Source organism: Oncorhynchus keta, chromosome 16 (assembly GCF_023373465.1).
Source record: "Oncorhynchus keta strain PuntledgeMale-10-30-2019 chromosome 16, Oket_V2, whole genome shotgun sequence".
Lineage (NCBI taxonomy): Eukaryota > Metazoa > Chordata > Actinopteri > Salmoniformes > Salmonidae > Oncorhynchus > Oncorhynchus keta.
In genome coordinates, this window is record NC_068436.1 from 3,217,746 (window position 1) to 3,242,551 (window position 24,806).

General features: G+C 42.5%; 1 protein-coding gene across 7 annotated transcripts in view; it reads right to left on the reverse strand.

Moving 5' to 3' along the window:
- Positions 1-24,806, reverse strand: part of LOC118395356 (catenin alpha-2) — a 697,964-nt gene that overhangs the window by 521,925 nt on the left and 151,233 nt on the right. For all 7 annotated transcript variants that reach the window (XM_052464403.1, XM_052464401.1, XM_052464402.1 and 4 more), the window contains 3 exons: positions 18,858-19,024; positions 15,913-16,032; positions 14,117-14,383 (listed from right to left, as the gene is read on the reverse strand). In XM_052464403.1, coding sequence (XP_052320363.1) covers positions 14,117-14,383; positions 15,913-16,032; positions 18,858-19,024 — 554 coding nt within the window. The remainder of the gene's footprint in view (positions 1-14,116; positions 14,384-15,912; positions 16,033-18,857; positions 19,025-24,806) is intronic.

The following is a 24,806-nucleotide window of genomic DNA, read 5'->3' on the forward strand; positions in this document are numbered from 1 at the left end:
CAATGTGTCCACTGCTTTCTACAATGTGTCCAATGCTTTCTACAATGTTTCCACTGCTTTCTACAATGTGTCCACTGCTTTCTACAATGTGTCCACTGCTTTCTACAATGTGTCCACTGCTTTCTACAATGTGTCCACTTCTTTCTACAATGTGTCCACTGCTTTCTACAATGTGTCCACTTCTTTCTACAATGTGTCCACTGCTTTCTACAATGTGTCCACTGCTTTCTACAATGTGTCCACTGCTTTCTACAATGTGTCCACTGCTTTCTACAATGTGTCCAATGCTTTCTACAATGTGTCCAATGCTTTCTACAATGTGTCCACTGCTTTCTACAATGTGTCCACTGCTTTCTACAATGTGTCCAATGCTTTCTACAATGTGTCCACTGCTTTCTACAATGTGTCCAATGCTTTCTACAATGTGTCCACTGCTTTCTACAATGTGTCCAATGCTTTCTACAATGTGTCCACTGCTTTCTACAATGTGTCCACTGCTTTCTACAATGTGTCCACTGCTTTCTACAATGTGTCCACTGCTTTCTACAATGTGTCCACTGGACAATGTGTCCACTGCTTTCTACAATGTGTCCACTGCTTCCTACAATGTGTCCACTGCTTTCTACAATGTGTCCACTGCTTTCTACAATGTGTCCACTGCTTTCTACAATGTGTCCAATGCTTTCTACAATGTGTCCACTGCTTTCTACAATGTGTCCACTGCTTTCTACAATGTGTCCACTGCTTTCTACAATGTGTCCAATGCTTTCTACAATGTGTCCAATGCTTTCTACAATGTGTCCAATGCTTTCTACAATGTGTCCACTGCTTTCTACAATGTGTCCACTGCTTCCTACAATGTGTCCACTTCTTTCTACAATGTGTCCACTGTTTTCTACAATGTGTCCACTGCTTTCTACAATGTGTCCACTGCTTTCTACAATGTGTCCACGCTTTCTACAATGCTTTGTCCTTTTTACAATGTGTCCACTGCTTTCTACAATGTGTCCACTGCTTTCTACAATGTGTCCAATGCTTTCTACAATGTGTCCACTGCTTTCTACAATGTGTCCAATGCTTTTACAATGTGTCCAATGCTTTCTACAATGTGTCCACTGCTTTCTACAATGTGTCCACTACTTTCTACAATGTGTCCAATGCTTTCTACAATGTGTCCACTGCTTTCTCAATGTTTCCAATGTTTTGTCAATGTGTCCACTGCTTTTACAATGTGTCCAATGCTTTCAATGTGTCCACTGCTTTCCAATGTGTCCACTGCTTTCTACAATGTGTCCTCTTTCTCAATGTGTCCACTGCTTTCTACAATGTGTCCACTGCTTTCAACAATGTGTCCACTGCTTTCTACAATGTGTCCACTGCTTTCTACAATGTGTCCACTGCTTTCTACAATGTGTCCACTGCTTTTTACAATGTGTCCACTGCTTTCTACAATGTGTCCACTGCTTTCTACAATGTGTCCACTGCAATGTGTTTCTACAATGTGTCCACTGCTTTCTACAATGTGTCCACTGCTTTCTACAATGTGTCCACTGCTTTCTACAATGTGTCCACTGCTTTCTACAATGTGTCCAATGCTTTCTACAATGTGTCCAATGCTTTCTACAATGTGTCCAATGCTTTCTACAATGTGTCCACTGCTTTCTACAATGTGTCCACTGCTTCCACAATGTGTCCACTTCTTTCTACAATGTGTCCACTGTTTTCTACAATGTGTCCACTGCTTTCTACAATGTGTCACTGCTTTCTACAATGTGTCCACTGCTTTCTACAATGTGTCCAGTTTCTACAATGTGTCCACTGCTTTCTAAATGTGTCCACTGCTTAATACAATGTGTCCAATGTAATACAATGTGTCCACTTTTCTAAACAATGTGTCCAATGTACTTTGTACAATGTGTCCAATGCTTTCTACAATGTGTCCACTGCTTTCTACAATGTGTCCACTACTTTCTACAATGTGTCCAATGCTTTCTACAATGTGTCCAATGCTTTCTACAATGTGTCCACTGCTTTCTACAATGTTTCCAATGCTTTCTACAATGTGTCCACTGCTTTCTACAATGTGTCCAATGCTTTCTACAATGTGTCCACTGCTTTCTACAATGTGTCCACTGCTTTCTACAATGTGTCCAATGCTTTCTACAATGTGTCCACTGCTTTCTACAATGTGTCCACTGCTTTCTACAATGTGTCCACTGCTTTCTACAATGTGTCCACTGCTTTCTACAATGTGTCCAATGCTTTCTACAATGTGTCCACTACTTTCTACAATGTGTCCACTACTTTCTACAATGTGTCCACTGCTTTCTACAATGTGTCCAATGCTTTCTACAATGTGTCCACTGCTTTCTACAATGTGTCCACTGCTTTCTACAATGTGTCCAATGCTTTCTACAATGTATATATATATATATATATATAGTATATAGTATATATGCCATTTAGCAGACGCTTTTATCCAAAGCGACTTACAATGTGTCCAATGCTTTCTACAATGTGTCCACTGCTTTCTACAATGTGTCCAATGCTTTCTACAATGTGTCCACTGCTTTCTACAATGTGTCCAATGCTTTCTACAATGTGTCCACTGCTTTCTACAATGTGTCCAATGCTTTCTACAATGTGTCCACTGCTTTCTACAATGTGTCCACTGCTTTCTACAATGTGTCCACTGCTTTCTACAATGTGTCCACTGCTTTCTACAATGTGTCCAATGCTTTCTACAATGTGTCCAATGCTTTCTACAATGTGTCCACTGCTTTCTACAATGTGTCCATTGCTTTCTACAATGTGTCCACTGCAAGTTCTTTGAGGTTATAGCCAGAAAGCACATCCACTGCTTTCTTCAATGTGTCCACTGCTTTCTACAATGTGTCCACTGCTTTCTACAATGTGTCCACTGCTTTCTACAATGTGTCCACTGCTTTCTACAATGTGTCCACTGCTTTCTACAATGTGTCCAATGCTTTCTACAATGTGTCCACCACTTTCTACAATGTGTCCACTGCTTTCTACAATGTGTCCACTGCTTTTTACAATGTGTCCACTGCGAGTTATTTGGAGGTTATAGCCAGAAAGCACATCCACTGCTTTCTACAATGTGTCCACTGCTTTCTACAATGTGTCCACTGCTTTCTACAATGTGTCCACTGCTTTCTACAATGTGTCCACTGCTTTCTACAATGTGTCCACTGCTTTCTACAATGTGTCCACTGCTTTCTACAATGTGTCCACTGCTTTCTACAATGTGTCCAATGCTTTCTACAATGTGTCCACTGCTTTCTACAATGTGTCCACTGCTTTCTACAATGTGTCCACTGCTTTCTACAATGTGTCCAATGCTTTCTACAATGTGTCCACTGCTTTCTACAATGTGTCCAATGCTTTCTACAATGTGTCCACTGCTTTCTACAATGTGTCCAATGCTTTCTACAATGGGTCCACTGCTTTCTACAATGTGTCCAATGCTTTCTACAATGTGTCCACTGCTTTCTACAATGTGTCCAATGCTTTCTACAATGTGTCCACTGCTTTCTACAATGTGTCCACTGCTTTCTACAATGTGTCCACTGCTTTCTACAATGTGTACACTGCTTTCTACAATGTGTCCAATGCTTTCTACAATGTGTCCAATGCTTTCTACAATGTGTCCAATGCTTTCTACAATGTGTCCAATGCTTTCTACAATGTGTCCACTGCTTTCTACAATGTGTCCAATGCTTTCTACAATGTGTCCACTGCTTTCTACAATGTGTCCACTGCGAGTTCTTTGGAGGTTATAGCCAGAAAGCACATCCACTGCTTTCTACAATGTGTCCACTGCTTTCTACAATGTGTCCACTGCTTTCTACAATGTGTCCACTGCTTTCTACAATGTGTCCACTGCTTTCTACAATGTGTCCACTGCTTTCTACAATGTGTCCACTGCTTTCTATAATGTGTCCACTGCTTTCTACAATGTGTCCAATGCTTTCTACAATGTGTCCAATGCTTTCTACAATGTGTCCAATGCTTTCTACAATGTGTCCACTGCTTTCTACAATGTGTCCAATGCTTTCTACAATGTGTCCAATGCTTTCTACAATGTGTCCAATGCTTTCTACAATGTGTCCAATGCTTTCTACAATGTGTCCAATGCTTTCTACAATGTGTCCACTGCTTTCTACAATGTGTCCACTGCTTTCTACAATGTGTCCACTGCTTTCTACAATGTGTCCAATGCTTTCTACAATGTGTCCACTGCTTTCTACAATGTGTCCAATGTTTTCTGTCCAATGTTAAATATAATATTCTCTCAACATACTTTTGACTAAATCATATATCTGACACACAAACTACACAGTTATCCTCCTTCACATCAACAATCAGCCTTCCCTTTTGATTGCTTCACTCATTTGTGAATAGATTGGCTGGGCCTATTTCTGCTTCCATCCATCCCTCCATCCCTTCTAATCCCAGTCCAACCCAGTCCAGTTCGGTCCAGACCAGTCCACCGAGGTGACAAGACAGAGACTGACCCAGTCTGAGGACACCAGAATGACACCCTATTCCCTATAAAGTGCACTACTTTTGACCAGAGCCTGATTGTCCCTAGATGGGGATTAGGGTGCCATTAGGGATGCAGACCAGGACTGATCGACCCCGTCATCACACACACCCATCTCCTGAAGAGTTCCATTACTGAAATCAATGTGTGTGCACTGTGGATGTGTGTGTGTGTGTGTGTGTGTGTGTGTGTGTGTGTGTGTGTGTGTGCGCGCATGGACGTGCACGAACCCTACGACCTGTGTATCGTCCTACAGGAGTGTACGTGTGTGTGTGTGTGTTTCTTCGTGTATGTGTGTCCAGCCGTTGCATTGCCTAACATATAGTGTCTCCGTCCACAGGCTGGGGCTGTGTGGTATAGTGTAGCAGGAATCAATCATGAACGAGCCGCTTCAGGGGAGCACACACTGACTGGCAGAGGGCAATTTGTCTCATTTAACTGTTGCCTACCTACTGGAATCAAATTAGCTTTGCTCTTTTTGCATTCTGAAAGCCAAACTGTTTTACATAAAAAGCAAAGTAGATCGAATTACCATAACATGTACCTTTGCAGAGAAGGTAACATTGGCACAGTAGAGGGAGCGGTTGGAATTCACTGAACAAGAGCCCCTTGCCAATGCCACCATTGCATTCATGTCGAGTTCTTTGGAGGTTATAGCCAGAAAGCACATTTTTACTTTGGAGATACATTTTTGTGCCATGCTCTCTCCCCTGTCAGATGGTTATCTAGCACACATCCAAGATAATTAACCGAGTTGACTTGTTTTTTATTTCACCTTTATTTAACCAGGTAGGCCAGTTGAGAACAAGTTGTCATTTACAACTGCGACCTGGCCAAGAAAAAGCAAGGCAGTGCGGCAAAAACAACAACAGAGTTACACATGGAGTAAACAAAAGTACAGTCAATAACACTGTAGAACATCTGTATACAGTGTGTGCAAATGGAGAGAGGAGTTAAGGCAATAAAAATGCCATAGTGGCGAAGTAATTACAATTGAGCAATTAACACGGGGGTGATAGATGTGCAGATGAGGATGTGCAAGTAGAAATAGTGGTGTGCAAAAGAGCAGGAAAAAAAATCAAAAAACAAATATGGGGATGAGGTACAGTTGAAGTCTGAATTTTACATACACCTCAGCCAAATACATTTAAACAATTCATGACATTTAATCCGAGTAAAAATTCCCTTCCTTAGGTCAGATAGGATCACCACATTATTTTAAGAATGTGAAATGTCAGAATAATAGAATGATTTATTTCAGCTTTTATTTCTTTCATCACATTCCCAGTGGGTCAGAAGTTTACATACACTCAATTAGTATTTGGTAGCACTGCCTTTAAATTGTTTAACTTGGGTCAAACATTTCAGGTAGCCTTCGACAAGCTTCCCACAATAAGTTGGGTGAATTTCAGCCCATTCCTCCTGACAGAGCTGGTGTAACTGAGTCAGGTTTGTTGGCCTCCTTGCTCACACACACTTTTTTAGTTCTGCCACACATTTTCTATAGGACTGAGGTCAGGGCTTTGTGATGGCCACTCCAATACTTTGACTTTGTTGTCCTTTAGCCATTTTGCCACAACTTTGGAAGTATGCTTGGGGTCATTGTCCATTTAGAAGACCCATTTGCGACCAAGCTTTACCTTCCTGACTGATGTCTTGAGATGTTGCTTCAATATATCCACAAAATGTTCCATCCTCACGATGCCATCTATTTTGTGAAGTGCACCAGGCTCTCCTGCAGCAAAGCACCCTCACAACATGATGCTGCCACCCCCGTGCTTCACGGTTGGGACTGTGTTCTTCGGCTTGCAAGCCTCCCCCTTTTTCCTCCAAACATAACGATGGTCATTATGGCCAAACAGTTCTATTTTTGTTTCATTAGACCAGAGGACATTTCTCCAAAAAGTATGATCTTTGTCCTCATGTGCAGTTGCAAACCGTAGTCTGTTTTTTTATGGCGGTTTTGGAGCAGTGACTTCTTCCTTGCTGAATGGCCAGAACGTGTCTCCATCCTGAGCGGTATGACGGTTGCGTGGTCCCATGGTGTTTATACTTGCGTACTATTATTTGTACAGATGAACCTGGTCCCTTCAGGCGTTTGGAAATTGCTCCCAAGGATGAACCAGACTTGTGGAGGTCTACATTTTTCTTTTGATTTTCCCATGATGTCAAGCAAAGAGGCACTCAGTTTGAAGGTAGGCCTTGAAATACATCCACAGGTACACCTCCAATTGACTATCAAAAGCTTCTAAAGCCTGACATCATTTTCTGGAATTTTCCAAGCTGTTTAAAGGCACATTCAACTTAGTGCTAGTAAACTTCTGACCCACTGGAATTATGATACATTGAATGAATTATAATTTTAAAAATCTGTCTGTAAACAATTGCTGGAAAAATGATTTGTGTCATGCAGGAAGTAGGTGTCCTAACCGACTTTCCAAAACTATAGTTGTCCACATATTCTAAGTCAGAACCGCCCAGAGTAGTGATGCTATGTGGGCCGCGGGTTTGGGCAGCGATCGGTTGAAGAGCATGCATTTAGTTTTACTAGCGTTTAAGAGCAGTTGGAGGCCACGGGAGGAGTGTTGTATGGCTTTGAAGCTTGTTTGGAGGTTTGTTAACACAGTGTACAAAGAAAGGCCAGATGTATACAGAATGGTGGCGTCTGCGTTGAGGTGGATCAAAAAATCCCCAGCAGCAAGATCGACATCACTGATACATACAAAGAAAAATGTCGGCCCGAGAATTGAACCCTGTGGCACCCCCATAGAGACTACCAGAGGTCCGGACAACAGGCCCTCCGATTTGACACACTGAACTCTATCTGAGAAGTAGTTCGTGAACCAGGCGAGGCAGTCATTAGAGAAACCAAGGTAATCCTTCTCACCCCCCTTAAAATAAACCAAGGCTGCTGAGTCTGCCGATAAGAATGTGGTGATTGAAAGAGTCGAAAGCCTTGGCCAGGTCGATGAAGATGGCTGCACAGTACTGTTTTTTATCGATGGTGGTTATGATATCGTTTAGGGCCTTGAGCGTGGCTGAGGTGCACCTGTAACCAGCTCGGAAACCAGATTGCATATAGCGGAGAAGGTACATTGGGATTCGAGGTGGTCGGTGATCTGTTTGTTCACTTGGCTTTCGAAGAGTTTAGAAAGGCAGGGCAGGATAGAGATAGGTCTGTAACAGTTTGGGTCTAGAGTGTCTCCCTCTTTGAAGATTGGGATGAACGAGGCCGCTTTCCAATCTTTAGGAATCTCAGACTATACGAAAGCGAGGTTGAACAGACTAGTAATAGGGGTTGCGACAATGACGGAGGATCATTTTAGGAAGAGATGGTCCAGATTGTCTAGCCCAGCTGATTTGTAGGGATTTGTCTGGATTTGGGTTAAGGAGAAGCGGGGGGTGGGGGGGGCTTGGGCCAGTTGCTGCAGGGGTGTAGAGCTGTTGGCCGGGATTGGGGTAGCCATGTGGAACGCGTGTCCAGCCGTAGAGGAATACTTCTTGAAATTTTGCTGTTATGTCACCCTTTACCACCTTAACATTTGGGGATTTCCTCAGTTTCCCTTTGGACCCGAACAATATGGAATCTGTTTTTCCAAGATGAAGTGACAGCTTGTTGTCATATAGGTATTTGCTGACATTAAGAAGCTCAGCTTTCTTAACTACTTTTATGTCTTTGTGGGAAACCAACAGTGCAGAACCATCTATATAGAGGAAAAAGTTACATGTACAGGCAGCTTTCAGATCATTTATATACGCGGAAAGAAAAGTGAACCCAGCACACTCCCTTGGGGAACCCCGCAGTTCAAGATTTATTGGTCTAGACAGGGTCCCATATACATCCACCATCCTTTCTCTTCCTTACAGATAAGAGCTAACCCATTTTACGGCTAAGTCGTTAAAGCCCATTGCTATTAGTTTGATTAACAGAATCTCATGATTCATTGTATCAAACACCTTTTGGAGATCTAACAAAAGCATAACACAAAATGTCCCTCCACCTACTTCCTTCCTGATGTTGTCAGTTAGATATAGTAGGCAAGTGTGGGTGGAATGGGATTTCCTAAAGCCAGATTGGAGCTCATATACTGTGGCAGGTTACATAAGGAAATATAATATGCTTGAACATAATCATCACCGTCGATAAAAAACACAGGATTGAGACGATAGTTTCCATGATCGAACTTATTATTTTTTGTTGTTGAGGAATGACCCTTGCAAGTTTTAGTTCACTGGGAAAACACCCTAGTTCAACAGACAGATTAACAACGTGAGTTACACAGGGGGTGATAATTACCGCAGCTTCCTTTAGGAATCTGGGAGGAATGTTGTCAAGGCCAGTTCATTTGGAATGGTCAAGTTCTTTCAGCCTCTTCAGCACAGTTGACTCAGACTTTGCATTTAAAGAAAAAAAACTTTATTTAACTAGGCAAGTCAGTTAAGAACAAATCCTTATTTTCAATTATGGCCTAAGAACAGATTTGTACCTTGTCAGCTCGGGGGTTTGAACTTGCAGCCTTCCGGTTACTAGTCCAACGCTCTAACCACTAGGCTACCCTGCTGCCCCGACTTGAATCCCCTGCTGCGAGCAGCACTGCTGGACTTGACTTTCCCCATAACAATCTGACTGACAAGGTAACTCTAACTAATGTATTAGCTATAGTCGTAAAATAGCTATTCAGACTGTCTGCAGCAACCGCAGTCTTGCCTGATGTGACCTTTCCTCCAAAGTCCAAGCTAAGACTTTGAGCTTGAATCTGTTACTGTAACCAAACAGCTTCACACGCCATTCTCAAATATGTTGACATTAAAATAATCTTTCTTGGCCTTCTCTATCATCATGTAAACCTAATTTCTTAATGTTTATAAATAATACAATCTGGCCTGGATTTCATGAACTCCACAAAGCGTTCATATCTAAGCTTAATTGCCTTTAAAATGTTACCGTTTATCCATGGTTCTGTTCTTTGCTTAGTTCTAAAAAAAAATAATTCTGTAGCCTCCTTGTCTACAGCATCTAAAAACAATCATTTAAAATTGCTGCAGGCATTTTTCACCTCATTTCATTTTAATAAGGCAGACCAGTCCAATTTGCTCAAACAATGAACAAAAACATCTCCACTATAGCTCTTCATAGACCTCATTTTTATTGAGTTATGACAATTAAAAACAGTTTTATGAACCTTCCTTGTACAGAAAATGATGCAAGGCTCGCTGAGCCCATAGTTTACAACCCCACTGTTTGATAGCTTTGATCTATCCGACACCGACACAAAGTCAATGATGGTTTGGGTAGAAGGACAGAGCCTGGTGGGCTGATTAATCAGCTGGTGTAAAGAAAACAGATTACATCAATTCTTAAGAGCTTTAAAAAGTTGCATTTTCCTTTTTGAGCATGTCTGTACAGTTGGAACAAGTCTCCTCCAACAATTCATAAACCGTATGCTGTTCTGGTCTGTAACAGGTTCTGACTATAATGGGTTTGCATTTTAGTAATATGATGTCCAACCACACAGCTTCAATCTGATCTATAGTTAATTAAGTCAGGGCTTAAATCTGATCTATAGTTGAACCCAATATCTGATCTTACATAAATACAAACTCCCCCGCCTTCGCGATTGCAGTCTCTTCTAATTCCTACATCAATTACAACTTCAATCTCAGCGTTTTTTAATCAAACCGTCTAGCCATGTTTCAAAGCCCTCCCACCTTACAGTTACCGGAGTGTAGGCGGACTTCCTCGATCTTAGGAAGAAGGCTTCTAACGTCGAGATGAAGGATGGGTCGCACTCTCGTGGGAAACACCTTCTCTAGAGTCAAGTACTCCTCATCTGTTGAAACTGTCAGCTAAAATTGTTCTCTTGAGATGAGTGTTAACGCTCTGCAGTCCAATCGCTGCACTGAAGCTCCATCCGGGATTCGCCCTGCCATCTGAACTAGGGGTTGCCTTTCAGGTCCCCTGCCCCTACCCCCGTTTCGTTCCACATCCATTCGGCACAACAGACTGTCTCGTCCGGGGCCTCACTCGGCATCCTTGCCTGGTCCCCACGTCGCGCTCGGACAGCAGATGGAAGCAGGAGGATTAGGTTGGTTTTCAGGAACAAGGTCTGTACATTCTCTGTTTATTATGCATACCTGAAAGAGAGGGCTCCTACCCTTCTGTCTTTCTCCATTGTAGCATGCCACTGCTCCAATGGATTCCTCACTAGAAAATGGGCCGGGGAACTGATGAACATGTCCAGACAGTAACAGGCATAGAGTAATTAAGAGGTTTTGTAACGGTCGTCGTCGTCTGATGAGGACGAATCGGACCAATGCGTAGCGTGGTAAGTGTTCATGACTTTGATTAAACTGAACACTAGAACAAAATAACAAAGTGAATAAAACGAAACCGAAACAGTCCTGTCAGGTGCAGAACACTAAACAGAAAACAACTACCAACAAAACATAGGTGGGGAAAAGCTACCTAAGTATGGTTCCCAATCAGAGACAACGATTGTCAGCTGTCCCTGATTGAGAACCATACCCGGCCAAAACAAAGAAATACAAAACATAGAATGTCCACCCCAAATCACACCCTGACCCACCCAAAATAGAGACATAAAAGCTCTCTAAGGTCAGGGCTTGACAGGTTTCCACCATCTATTTGGCGTTTACCTCCGACCTTAATCGCCCGTTTGGAGGGACTGTGCCAGCTGGGATATTTACGAACGTGTTAAATAGGGTGTATTTCCCGTGGCCAAAATGCTTTGTGCCAATCTGGTCTTTGAGCCTGATCTTCTGTTTAAAAGCGCATACCTTGTTGAAAGGACATCAACATGATGTACAAAATGGGCCAGTATCAATAAATGTTATATATAAAATCGTAAATTAAAAACTTCCAACACTCCAAACTTTACAGCTGTCATCTTGGATGTCCATCATGTTTATCCAGACGTATAGATCTGTTTGTTCTGTATAGCCAATGAACACACGAGTTGTCTGTAAAACACCATAACAGATCTGGGAGCAGGCTATATATTCACCACCATTTGAAACATGTTTAACACATTCAATGTGATGTTTAGGCTTTGCATTTGATATATCTAAGCAAGTGTTAGCCTCACTACATTGCAGGTGTTGAGTGACAGTTGTAGAGACAAGCTTGCAATTTTCAACTTCGCCACATGGGGTCACTATAATACAAATGAAATTCAGCTACCGGTCTACCTGTGGTCTATTTACAGCACATCATGCCCTGTAAAGGTGTCTGCATCACAGGAGGTTGGTGGCACCTTAAATGGGGAGGACAGGCTCATGGTAATGGCTGGAATGGAATATGTGGACTGGTATCAAATACAACCAACACATGGTTTCCATGTCATCATAATATATGCACAAACTGTTTTGAACTGTTTAGGGTGGGAAGCATGCGGACACCTTAAGAGGACCATAAACCACATGGTATGCTAGCCAAGCCAAAGGATAACACACGAGTGATGTGTTTTGGTTGCACTACAGCCTACTAAAAGTCCCATGTACAACCACTTTACACTTCAGGCATAATACACTCATGACACGGAATGCTATCAGATGAACCAAAAAATGCATTTAATAGCTGCTAATGTATTCAAAGCCACGCTTCCAACTACAATGACAACATGCCCAATCAATCAAACCAATGACATTAGATATCATTACTTTTTCAATATTCTCCCTCGAAATATATTTCCTTATTAGTATGTAACTAAAATGGGGTGGCAGGTAGCCTAGTGGTTAAGAACGTCGGGCCAGTAGCCAAAAGGTTGCTGGTTTGAATTGCCGAGCAAGGCACTTAACTCTTGTTGCTCTGGATAAAAGCATCTGATATATGACTACATATCTAATGGAGAATGTTGAATTGCATTTTAATTTAATCATAAGAACGGTTAACTTTCAGTCCATGTATAGTCAGTATGACGACAGACAGCCAGTCGCTCTGATTCTAGATCAGCAATCCTAGTCTGAGATGGGCACTGCTCTGAATTCAATCCACTGTGATCAGTCGAATGTGTATTTACAGTCGTCGGCCACTAGGTGGGAGCATTTAGTCATATTTTTCTAAGCAGCAGAAACCATTCTGGTATTTACCACCGTTTGACTCCACTTCTTTGTACATGTTAGCAATAATATTTAGGAATATCCTAGTAATTGATGTCCTCCAGTGCTGCCAGTGTGTGTACTGAAAGGGAAGTTAAATGAAATATGACATACTGAGATGAATGAAAACATGTGTACTGAAAGGGAGGTTAAATGAAATATGACATACTGAGATGAATGAAAACATGTGTACTGAAAGGGAGGTTAAATGAAAGATATGTAATCAGAGATGAATGAAAACAGCAGGGTTTCACAGCAGCCTATTCCCTATATGGTGCTCGTAGGGCTCTGGTCAAAAGTAGTACACTAGATAGGACAATACACAATAATGTACACGGACTTATCAGCTGAGGTGCCATTTGTTCAGCTTGTAAATGACCTGCCTCAGAGTAATCCTTTGATCAAATAGCGACGTTTAAAAGTGCTCAGCCCGTACGCAGGTCAATTAATAAGTCATCTGTCGAAGTTACTGTAAAATCATAACATCACACAGGAAATAACAGACGATATGCAATACGTATGTGATGGTTGTTGGGGAATCAAAAGACTGAAGAGATGAATTTGGGAAAGTCAGTCCCACACACCTGAGGTGGGAAACGGAAGTGTGTTTCTGTGTCTTGTCTGTGTGTGTGTGTGTGTGTGTGTGTGTGTGTGTGTGTGTGTGTGTGTGTGTGTGTGTGTGTGTGTGTGTGTGTGTGTGTGTGTGTGTGTGTGTGTGTGTGTGTGTGTGTGTGTGTGTGTGTGTGTGTGTGTGTGTTAATGTTTGTGTGCCTCTGTGACTCTCTCTCCCTTTGCAAATGTTAGTTGAATAATTCATGGTCTGATATAATTGTTGGCTGCGGTTGCAGATAGACCTTTATCACGTCGTACGTCATGAAAAGGGTGTCAAAGCAATCTATTATGAAAGCAGAGGCAACAGAGACAACCCAAGCAGTTTGTTGAAAAAGAAGGCAAAAGTCTCTCTGAATCGAGATCTTTCAAGGCTTTGGGGGAGTTATGAGAGTATATCAGTGGATGGATTCAGTGGTAATGCTAGTCAGCTGCATTCACTGTTCTGTCTCTCTAAGCAAGTCCATGGGTGTACAGTACCGTAGAGTAGATCAAGTGTAAAGCACTCTGGACAACTGTCAAACACTCAAACGTGTCTCCCCAAAAAAGCATCAATACAATACAAGAATCCGTTTCAAAGACGCTTGGCCAGAACGGTTGCCCTTTTGGAGAACACATGGATACAAGGCTAATACTTGTGATGTAGCCACAGAGCACAGAGAGAGGGAGGGAAGGAAACTACTGCCTGGGACCCACCTGGGCACGGCATTAGAAATAGACCACAAGCCAGACTCACAGCCTTACCGACACCGTAGAACTCCACACAACGCTTCCGACTTCATCACGGGGGCTGAGGAGAGCCAAATCGGTTACGGTACTCACGTCAAACTCGTTGAGGGCCGCGGCCAGCTCGCCGATGCCAGCGTGGCCGTGCTTCTCGTCGCCGGGCGAGGTGGCCTGGGCGGCGCTGCTGATGCCCCCGATGGCCTCCTGCACCTGCTTGAAGACGTAGTCGCGGTTGGCGCGCGTGGCCGCCACGTCCGGGTGGCGCAGGAAGGCCTGCGAGGCGGTGTAGAGCATGGTGGCGTTCTTCTTCAGGGCGCCGCGTGCCGCTGCCATTTCGTCCCGGCATTGGGGGTCTTTCAGCTCCTGAAAACGAGATGGGTGAGTTAGGAAATGTTATATACTGGTCAGGAAGTGCTATATACTGGTTAGGAAATGTTGTAGACTGTTTAGGAAATACTGTATAATGTTTAGGACATGTGTACTGTTTAGGAAATGTTATATATCGTCTCGAAAATGTTATGGTTAGGAAATGTTATACACTGAGTAAACAAAACATTAAGGACACCTGTTCTTTCCATGACATAGACTGCACCGGTTTGCATCAAGAACTGCAGCGCTGCTGGGTTTTTCACGATCAACTGTTTCCTGTGTGTAACGAGAATGGTACACCACCGAAAGGACATCCAGCCAACTTGACACAACTGTAGGAAGCATTGGAGTCAACATGGGTCAGCATCCCTGTGGAACGCTTTAGACACCTTGTAGAGTCCATGGCCTGACGAATTGAGGCTGTTCTGAGGGCACAATTGGGCGGTGCAACTCAATATTAGGACGGTTAGGAAGGTGTGTGTCTATTAGGAAGGTGTATATTGGTTAGGGAAGGTTGTAAACTGTTTAGGAAACGTTATATACTGTAGGAAATGCTGTATAATTGTTAGGAATTGTTATATTGGTTAGGAAAATGTGATATACTGGTTAAGAAATGTTATATTGCTTAGGAAATGCTGTACTTGTTAGGACATGCTACATATAAACATAGTAAACCTGCAGAACTTTACATACATACAAAACTTATTTGACTTTTGTTTTGAAGCAGTATTGGAATTGATTAGAAAAGTGTGAGGTACTCTCACTTTGTTTGAAATCACTCTCAAGATAATATCCAAACGAAGGCTGAATATTTAATGAAACACACTCAAATGAATCGTCACATACCATTATTGTGGGCCTAAGATGTGTGTTGATTTGAAAGTTCAACCTTGAGGCTTTAAATTGCATGGGCTTCATTCAATATGTCTACGCGTACTCCTTTTGGCCAGAAGTCTGTGGGCCCTGCCCAAAAGCAGTGTCCCCATGTGAGACGCACGCTCAGTCATTCCTCGGTCAGAAACAGTGTGCTACGGCACAGTCACAAATCCACGGCTACAGCTCAGCTTTTAAACGTGCTTTTGGAGAAGGCGTTCAGTTATGACCGAGAGGATAGCTTGGTGCTGGGAGCAGAGTCGTTTCCCTCTCCCTAGGCTGGCTATAGAGACAGCGGTGTGATGTAGTGCCATGACAGAGACTGTCTAGGCTTGCTTTGTGCACGAGTGCGTGTGTGCGATGCAATGCTATGATAGAGAATCAGAGTCCTCGCTGTGTCTTGGTAAGAGCCGAAGGGCTCTCTGTCTATCTATCTGTTTTTTAAATGTGTCGGCCCGGGCTACTGGTTTCATTCTACAGTTCCCCTGGCTGGATCTGATCGTCTCGAGGTTTAACACATCACTGACGGTTAGAGGGGATAATGTTGCGTGCGTGCGCGCGTGTGTGTGTGTGTGTGAGCAGTCTTCCCGTTTCTCTGTAACACAAGCTCATTTGACTATTACCTGTCAGTGTGAGTATGTCTGTGTTACCTGCTGTCTGCGGGCAGCCACATAGTTGAGCTTCACCATCTCCTTGCCAAACTCCTTGAAGCGGTTGGCCAGGTCCTGCTCGTTGGTGGCATTTTTCACTGCCTCCAAGGCCTCCTCCACCTGTCTCACACACACACACACACACACACACACACACACACACACACACACACACACACACACACACACACACACACACACACACACACACACACACACACACACACACACACACACACACACACACACACACACACACACGAGATTTAACATTTAACAATTGTAAAAAAGAAAATAAAGACGTTTATGGACATAGCTAACCTCTGAACCTTAAGGCTTTCTATTAAGTATTTTCATTTAAGAGACAAAACTTCAGCTACAGATGTAGGCTCTCAATTTGAGCCAGTTTGCTTCAGCAGGGAAATAATCCTCCAGCAACAGTGTCATGTGAATTAGTATGTGGATTATAATTCATGGACATTTGTGTAGGGGTAGAAGAAAAATATGGTCTGTAATTTCAAAGGGGAATATTACAAACTTCAGAAGCCTTTTTAAATCTCAAATACACTACACGTTTTAAATGTCTTGCATTGCAGGAAAGTTCTCCTGCATCAGGGTGATCAAATTAAATCCTACACCTGTATGAAAATGTATAAGGCCCTTTGCTTGGCGGGAGCAAAATGAAGGTTAGATTTTTTTTAGTGTGGCCATTAACTTGTGTGAGTTTTTTTAAATGGTCCCCTTCTAGCGATCCTCATCCCTGTATGTGCTGGTCCATCATTATTCTCAACTACTTTCTGTAGCCATTATGAAAGAGCAGACAGAGGCTGTAATGGAAAGAGAGAGTGAGAGAGAGAGAAAATGAGAAAGATAAGAGAGAGAGAGAGAAAGAAAGAAAGAAAAAGAAAGAAAGAAAGAAAGAAAGAAAGAAAGAAAGAAAGAAAGAAAGAAAGAAAGAAAGAAAGAAAGAAAGAAAGAAAGAAAGAAAGAAAGAGAGAGAGAGAGAAAAGGAGAAAGACAAGAGAGAGAGAAAGAAAGAAGAAAGAGAGAGGGAGAGAGAGAGAAAAGGAGAAAGACAAGAGAGAGAGAAAGAAAGAAGAAAGAGAGAGGGAGAGAGAGAGAAAGAAAGAAAGAAGAAAGAGAGAGAGAGAGAAAAGGAGAAAGACAAGAGAGAGAAAGAAAGAAGAAAGAGAGAGGGAGAGAGAGAGAAAGAAAGAAAGAAAGAAGAAAGAGAGAGGGAGAGAGAGAGAAAATGAGAAAGATAAGAGAGAGAGAAAGAAAGAAAGAAAGAAAGAAAGAAAGAAAGAAAGAAAGAAAGAAAGAAAGAAGAAAGAGAGAGGGAGAGAGAGAGAAAATGAGAAAGATAAGAGAGAGAAAGAAAGAAGAAAGAGAGAGGGAGAGAGAGAAAAGGAGAAAGACGAGAGAGAAAGAAGAAAGAGAGAGGGAGTGAGATAGAAAAGAGAAAGAGAGAGAGAAAGAGTGAAATAGAGAGGAGAGAGAGAGAGAACTTGTAAGTGGCCTTTGATGGCGAAGCTTAGGCACAGACTGGAGTTAAGCCCCCTCTCGGCTCCCGGGGACACCCTAAATGTTCTAGAAGATGAACTGTCTGAGAGTGTGTGTGTGTGTGTATGTAGGTCTGGGCAGTTGTACCAGCACTGCATCGGATCACAATAAAAGCACTACATCCCAAATCCTAACTTGTGACATGTATGTGTCCTGTAAACATAAAGGCTTCATAACCCTTCCATCTAAGCGGTGTGACAAGTACAGTACGTGTGGTTCATATCTCCTTGTTCCGTATAGCAGGTATCCATTGGGCTCTGACATCAGTTCTGTCTGTCTGTGTGTGTGTGTGTGTGTGTAAGCTCCAGCACGTGTGTGTGCTCTACTAAGGAGGTTCTGGCTCATATATATGCTAATCTATGGCCCAGGGGGAGCGTAGAGCTCTCAGGGATCAGCGGTGATCAGTGGCGCTGTGGATTAGAGCAGGGCATGCTGGGATACACTGGGGAGGGGATGGGACAGGACATGGGGAAGTTACTCACTGAAGGTGTCCAAGAACGCCTCTATGGATCGCCAAAGGCATTTGAACTCATAGTGTGTTTTGATACAGTCTCCGTCCACATACTAGGTGAAGAGAAAATATGTATCCTGCATGCATCCTAAATGGCAAACTATTCTCTATGCACTACTCTGACTAAGGCCCATGACTAAGAGGACAGGGTGACTGTACTTACTAAAGATGCTGACTATCCTGTAGCCTGTAGTATGTGGGGGGGGATGTGGTACAGTAGTGGTTGGCTCACCCCGAAGCTCTACGGGGGTTGAGTGTGTGTGTGTGTGTGTGTGTGTGTGTGTGTGTGTGTGTGTGTGTGTGTGTGTGTGTGTGTGTGTGTGTGTGTGTGTGTGTGTGTGTGTGTGTGTGTGTGTGTGTGTGTGTGTGTGTGTGTGTGTGTGTGTGTGTGTGTGTGTGTGTGTGTGTGTGTGTGTGTGTGTGTGTGTCCTGCTGGGTCTATCTACAAAGGCCACCTGACTTTGTAGCTGGTAGGGGAGCCACTCTGTGGCGCGTTTAAAGATATGCAAACTAGCCGACAGCGACTTCAAACAGCCTTTTGAAAGGCCACCGTCGTTCACAGCGTTTGAATAAAAGTTAAGAGGTTACGACGGGGTCCAAGACCAAAGGTTTGTACTCAGACGCATAAGTTCCACCTTAGGTGCTTAATCAAACCATTGGAAGCATGGGGTGACAATCACAGAGGTTTTGAAACACACAAACGTCACTATCACTTCAGAATATATCCCATGGGATGGGGTGCATCTCAATCTCTTCCGGATGAGACAAGGAGTGGTTGCCACTTAAGGCAATTGAGATGTGTCCCTTGTATCAGTGGAGAAGAGCAAAAGGACATCGTTACAGAGTAGTCGTAGACTATGAGTCTACGTACAATTTTCAGGTGGGCCAGCAGCCTCATGACGTCGGCCATGTCGGCGAGGATGAGCAGGCGGGTGACGGCGGAGAGCAGGGCGCGGGCAGCCCTCACCATGGTGCCGCGCTTCACTGAGGAGCAGGGGTCGTCAGCAAACTCCTGGGAGGCCACGCGCATTGAATCACCTGCAGAGGGGGATCAGAGTGAGAGAGTGAGAGTGAGAGTGAGAGTGAGAGTGAGAGAGAGAGAGAGAGAGAGAGAGATGTGGCTGAAGTTGGAGGTGTGTCAGCAGCGAAATCACACCAGATAGACTTCAGTATTCGAGGTTTGTCCAGGTCCCCAAGACATCGGGAGAAGCCTTGGGGACCTGGGGCGGCAGGGTTAGAGCGTTGGACTAGTAAACAGAAGGTTGCAAGTTCAAATCACCGAGCTGAGAAGGTACAAATCTGTCGTTCTGCCCCTGAACAGGCAGTTAACCCACTGTTCCTAGGCCGTCATTGAAAATAAGAATTTGTTCTTAACTGACTTGCCTAGTTAAATAAAGGTAAAATAAAATAAAAAAATAAAGTCCACTAGGGGAAACGTGAGCATGTATTACCATCTAGTAGGTGTGGTGGATGGGGATATAGAGGAAGGGCATAAACCACGTGCACTTTTTAATTTATTTTCTTCCGTTTTAACCTGTTACTCCTACCCCCTACTTTTTCGAACATTCTGTTAAAAATCGCGCAACATTTCAGCGCCCTGCTGCTCATGCCAGGAATATAGTATATGCATATGATTAGTATGTGTGGATAGAAAACACTCAGACGTTTATAAAACTGGTTAAATCACGGCTGTGACTATAACAGAACGTGCGTTTCATCTAAAAGCGCAGGAAAATCTGATCTCTGAAAATGGAAATTTATATCCATCTGCCACTTCAACCCATTGATAAAGGCGAACCACAATAAATGGGGCTGAGGTTGCAATACCTACAGCTTCCACACAATGTCAACAGTCTTGTCATTTGCCTAGGCTTTGTTTCTTGGTCAAACGAAGAAGAGACAAGCCATTTCTTCCGGTCTCCGACCGGATATTTTGGTTGAGATTTACCCGGACATTATTTCCAGACGGACAGCTCAAGAATATACATCGCCTCGTGATCAATTTGGTCGCTTATTAACGTGTACTAATACCTAAAGTTGCATTACAAAAGTATTTCGAAGTGTTTTGTGAAAGTTTATCGTCAACTTTTTTAATTTTAAAAAATGACGTTACAAGATGCTATTTTTTTTCCGTTTATCACACAGTCTTCATAGATCAATATCTAGGCTATATATGGACCGATTTAATCGAAAAAAAGACCCAATAGTGATGTTTATGGGACATCTAGGAGTGCCAACAAAGAAGATGGTCAAAGGTAATGAATGTTTTATATTTTATTTGTGTGGTTTGTGTAGCGACGACTATGCTAATTATTTTGTTTACGTCCCCTGCGGGTCTTTTGGGGTGTTACATGCTATCAGATAATAGCTTCTCATGCTTTCGCCGAAAAGCATTTTAAAAATCTGACTTGTTGCCTGGATTCACAACGAGTGTAGCTTTAATTCAATACCCTGCATGTGTATTTTAATGAACGTTTGAGTTTTAACTAGTACTATTAGCATTTAGCATAGCGCATTTGCATTTGCAGATGTCTAGATGGGACGTCTGCGTGTCAGGTAGGAGCAAGACGTTAACCTTATTCCAAACCTTTACCTTAACCTTCCAAACCTTTACCCTTACATTAACCTCCCAAACCTTTACCTTTACATTAACCTTCCAAACCTTTACCTTTACATTAAATTTCCAAACCTTTACCTTTACATTAACCTTCCAAACCTTTACCTTAACCTTAATCTTCCAAACCTTTACCTTTACCTTAACCTTCCAAACCTTTACCTTTACATTAACCTTCCAAACCTTTACCTTTACCCTTACATTAACCTTCCAAACCTTTACCTTTACATTAACCTTCCAAACCTTTACCTTTACCTTAACCTTCCAAACCTTTACCTTTACCTTAACCTTCCAAACCTTTACCTTTACCTTAACCTTCCAAACCTTTACCTTTACATTAACCTTCCAAACCTTTACCTTAACCTTCCAAACCTTTACCTTTACATTAACCTTCCAAACTTGTACCTTTACATTAACCTTCCAAACCTTTACCTTTACCTTAACCTTCCAAACCTTTACCCTTACCTTCCAAACCTTTACCCTTACCTTCCAAACCTTTACCCTTACCTTAACCTTCCAAACCTTTACCTTTACCTTAACCTTCCAAACCTTTACCCTTACCTTCCAAACCTTTACCCTTACATTAACCTTCCAAGCCTTTACCCTTACTTTAACCTTCCGAAGTGTTACCTTTACCTTAACCTTCCAAACCTTTACCTTAACCTCCCAAACCTTTACCTTAACCTCCCAAACCTTTACCTTTACATTAACCTTCCAAACCTTTACCTTTACGTTAAATTTCCAAACCTTTACCTTTACATTAACCTTCCAAGCCTTTACCCTTACATTAACCTCCCAAACCTTTACCTTTACATTAGCCTTCCAAACCTTTACCCTTACATTAACCTTCAACTTTACATTAACCTTCCAAACCTTTACCCTTACATTAACCTTCCAAACCTTTACCTTAACCTTCCAAACCTTTACCTTTACCTTAACCTTCCAAGCCTTTGCCCTTACATTAACCTTCCAAACCTTTACCCTTACATTAACCTTCCAAGCCTTTACCCTTACATTAACCTTCCAAACCTTTACCTTTACATTAACCTTCCAAGCCTTTACCCTTACATTAACCTCCCAAACCTTTACCTTTACATTAACCTTCCAAACCTTTACCCTTACATTAACCTTCCAAACCTTTACCTTAACCTTAACCTTCCAAACCTTTACCTTTACCTTAACCTTCCAAACCTTTACCTTAACCTTCCAAACCTTTACCTTTACCTTAACCTTCCAAGCCTTTACCCTTACATTAACCTTCCAAACCTTTACCCTTACATTAACCTTCCAAGCCTTTACCCTTACATTAACCTTCCAAACCTTTACCTTAACCTTAACCTTCCAAACCTTTACCTTTACCTTCCAAACCTTTACCTTTACCTTAACCTTACAAACCTTTACCTTTACCTTAACCTTCCAAACCTTTACCTTTACCTAAACCTTCCAAACCTTTACCTTAACCTTCCAAGCCTTTACCCTTACATTAACCTTCCAAACCTTTACCTTAACCTTCCAAACCTTTACCTTAACCCTCCAAACCTTTACCTTAACCTTCCAAACCTTTACCTTAACCTTCCAAACCTTTACCTTAACCTTCCAAACCTTTACCTTTACCTTAACCTTCCAAGCCTTTACCTTAACCTTCCAAACCTTTACCTTTACCTTAACCTTCCAAACCTTTACTTTTACCTTAACCTTCCAAACCTTTACCTTTACCTTAACCTTCCAAACCTTTACCTTTATCTTAACCTTCCAAGCCTTTACCTTTACCTTAACCTTGCAATGTGCATCTAACTATTGACTAACTATTGACTCAGGGGGTTGAATACTTATCGAATCAAGATATATTAGTGGTTCATTTTTCATACTATTTTTTTTTAAACGTTAGAATTTTTCTTCCACTTTGACATTACAGAGTATTTTGTGTAGTTGACAAAAAATACATATTAAATCAATTTTAATCCCACTTTGTAACAACAAAATGTAGACAAAGCAAAGGGGTGTGAATACTTTCTGAAGGCACAGTATTCCCATGTGCATGTACAGTATCTACAACAGTATTCACGTGTTGTATTGTACATGTTTAGTCGTAAGTGTACACTTCCTAGCCCGAACGTCTCTTCGTGTGTGCAGTGTGCTGCAATCTTAATCTACATTACATCAACGCGGTAGGAAACCAGGGAACCATTTTGCTTCTTCCTGAGTGGTGGTAGTGAGCTGAAAAGCTCCCTTAGTTTTAGCCCTGTGGTGGTGGTTGCATAGCGGCAGCCTCCTCCTGCGTGGCCCACGCAACCACAGAAGCACAGGAGGCCGGAGGTTGTAATGTCGTAACCCAGGGAACCATGTGGAATTCGTAGACAGAACAGAGAGAAGGAGTTGTGTTTGTACGTTCCCTTCATCACACTTTATCTGTACATCATATATGTCTGCCGTAGAGAACAAGTATGCTGTATGCCGGTTCAACTGCAATCCAGCTTGGTTCATGTAAAGGGGAAGCCATAGTATAGTCCTAGACAGAGTGGCACTAGAGGTACATCTTACAGTGGCTCCCATGTAAACAAACCCCAGTCGTTGGATCGAGAGAGGTAATTAGGAGTCACCTCAGACTAGCCTGATCCCAGATCTGTTTGTGCTGGATTGACAACTCTAATTGTCAGATATGGGCACAGTTAAGGGAACAGGCTCACCTCAGACAGAGCAGAGATTTAGTCTCACTCGGGAATAATACTCTCCCTGTCTGAGGCCTTCTGATTCATAAATCCACTGACTGGCTCCCCTTAAAGCTCTAGGGGGGCATCAGTGGCTTATGCCACCTGATGAAAAGTACAGATACATCCATAGGTCATACACAGAGAAGCACGCACACACGCACGCGCGCACGCAAGCAAGCACACACACACACACAGCCATCATAACTCATCCTTCCAGGGCAATGACGAGGCAGGCAGTGTGCGTGTGAGAGTGTGTGTGGGCGTGTGTGTGGGCGTGTGTGCATGTAAGTGTGTGCGTGTATTACGGTGACAGTTTGGTGGGCTTAGTGAATCGCCGCAGTCTGAAATCAGCATCCATAATGTAATCAGGAGGAGACGATTGGACGATAGGACTCAGAGGGTTATAGACAAGATTATAGGTTTGATGGTGGCTCGGGCTGCACACTGTTAAAATAACCTTTAGCTTCAAAAGGTTTATGGGCAAGGACCTCTCTTTCCACACGGTACTCCTGTTAGCTCCTGTTCTATTTGCCTGTCTGAAATCTCCAAAAATACAGAGGGAGAACGTTAACTATCTTTCCACTTTTTCTCCAGGCGCAAAACAAATGAAATGTCAGTATGATCTTCAGGCAGTGTGAACCTAAAGTGGGTGAACTGGATGTGGGCTTTCAGTTGAAAAGCTCCATGTATGGTAGTTCTTGACACAGTTCCTCGCGACTATATCATTTAAAAAGACACGAACAAATGTACATTCAAATAGTGGTTGATCCTTCAATAAAGGACTGTTACTGTCATGGATTAGTCACCGAATAGAGAACCAGGCACCATTTCAATCTTCTAAAATAGTGCCCCGTCAGTGTCGACAATCCCCTCGCTCATTATCTGCATCCAAAATGGCACTCTATTCCCTTTATAGTGCACTACTTTTGACTAAGGCGCATTTGGGGCGGATACAACCTTTTGTAGGCCACACCCTTATAATGGGATGTGGATTGTGGACATTTCTGATCCCCCCCCAATGGGGTGTGACTGGGTCTGCTGTCCCTTCCTGTAGCTCAAGGTCAGCTAGCTAGTTCTTCCTGGTCTCATTGGCAGCCAGGGATTCAGCCTGATTGATTGATTGGTTTCCTCATGAGGAGAGAGCTCTCCCATTAAGAGTGAAAGGTCAAGCGTGAACACACACATACAGTGTATTTTGAACGTATTCAGGCGCCTTGGATTTCTTCACATTTTATTGTTACAAAATGTTATCAAAATGGATTTATTTAAATTTTATGTCAACAATCTACACAAAAAAATGTCAAAGTGGAATACTTTATAAAAAAACATTTTTTAAAGTTTAACAAACATTTTATAACTAAAATATAGTCGTTGCATAAGTATTCAGCTTCCTTAGTCAATACCTGTTAGAGACACCTTTGGCATTGATTACATCTGCGAGTCTTCTTGGGTAAGTCTAGAAGAGATTTGCACACCTGGATTGTGAAATGTTTGC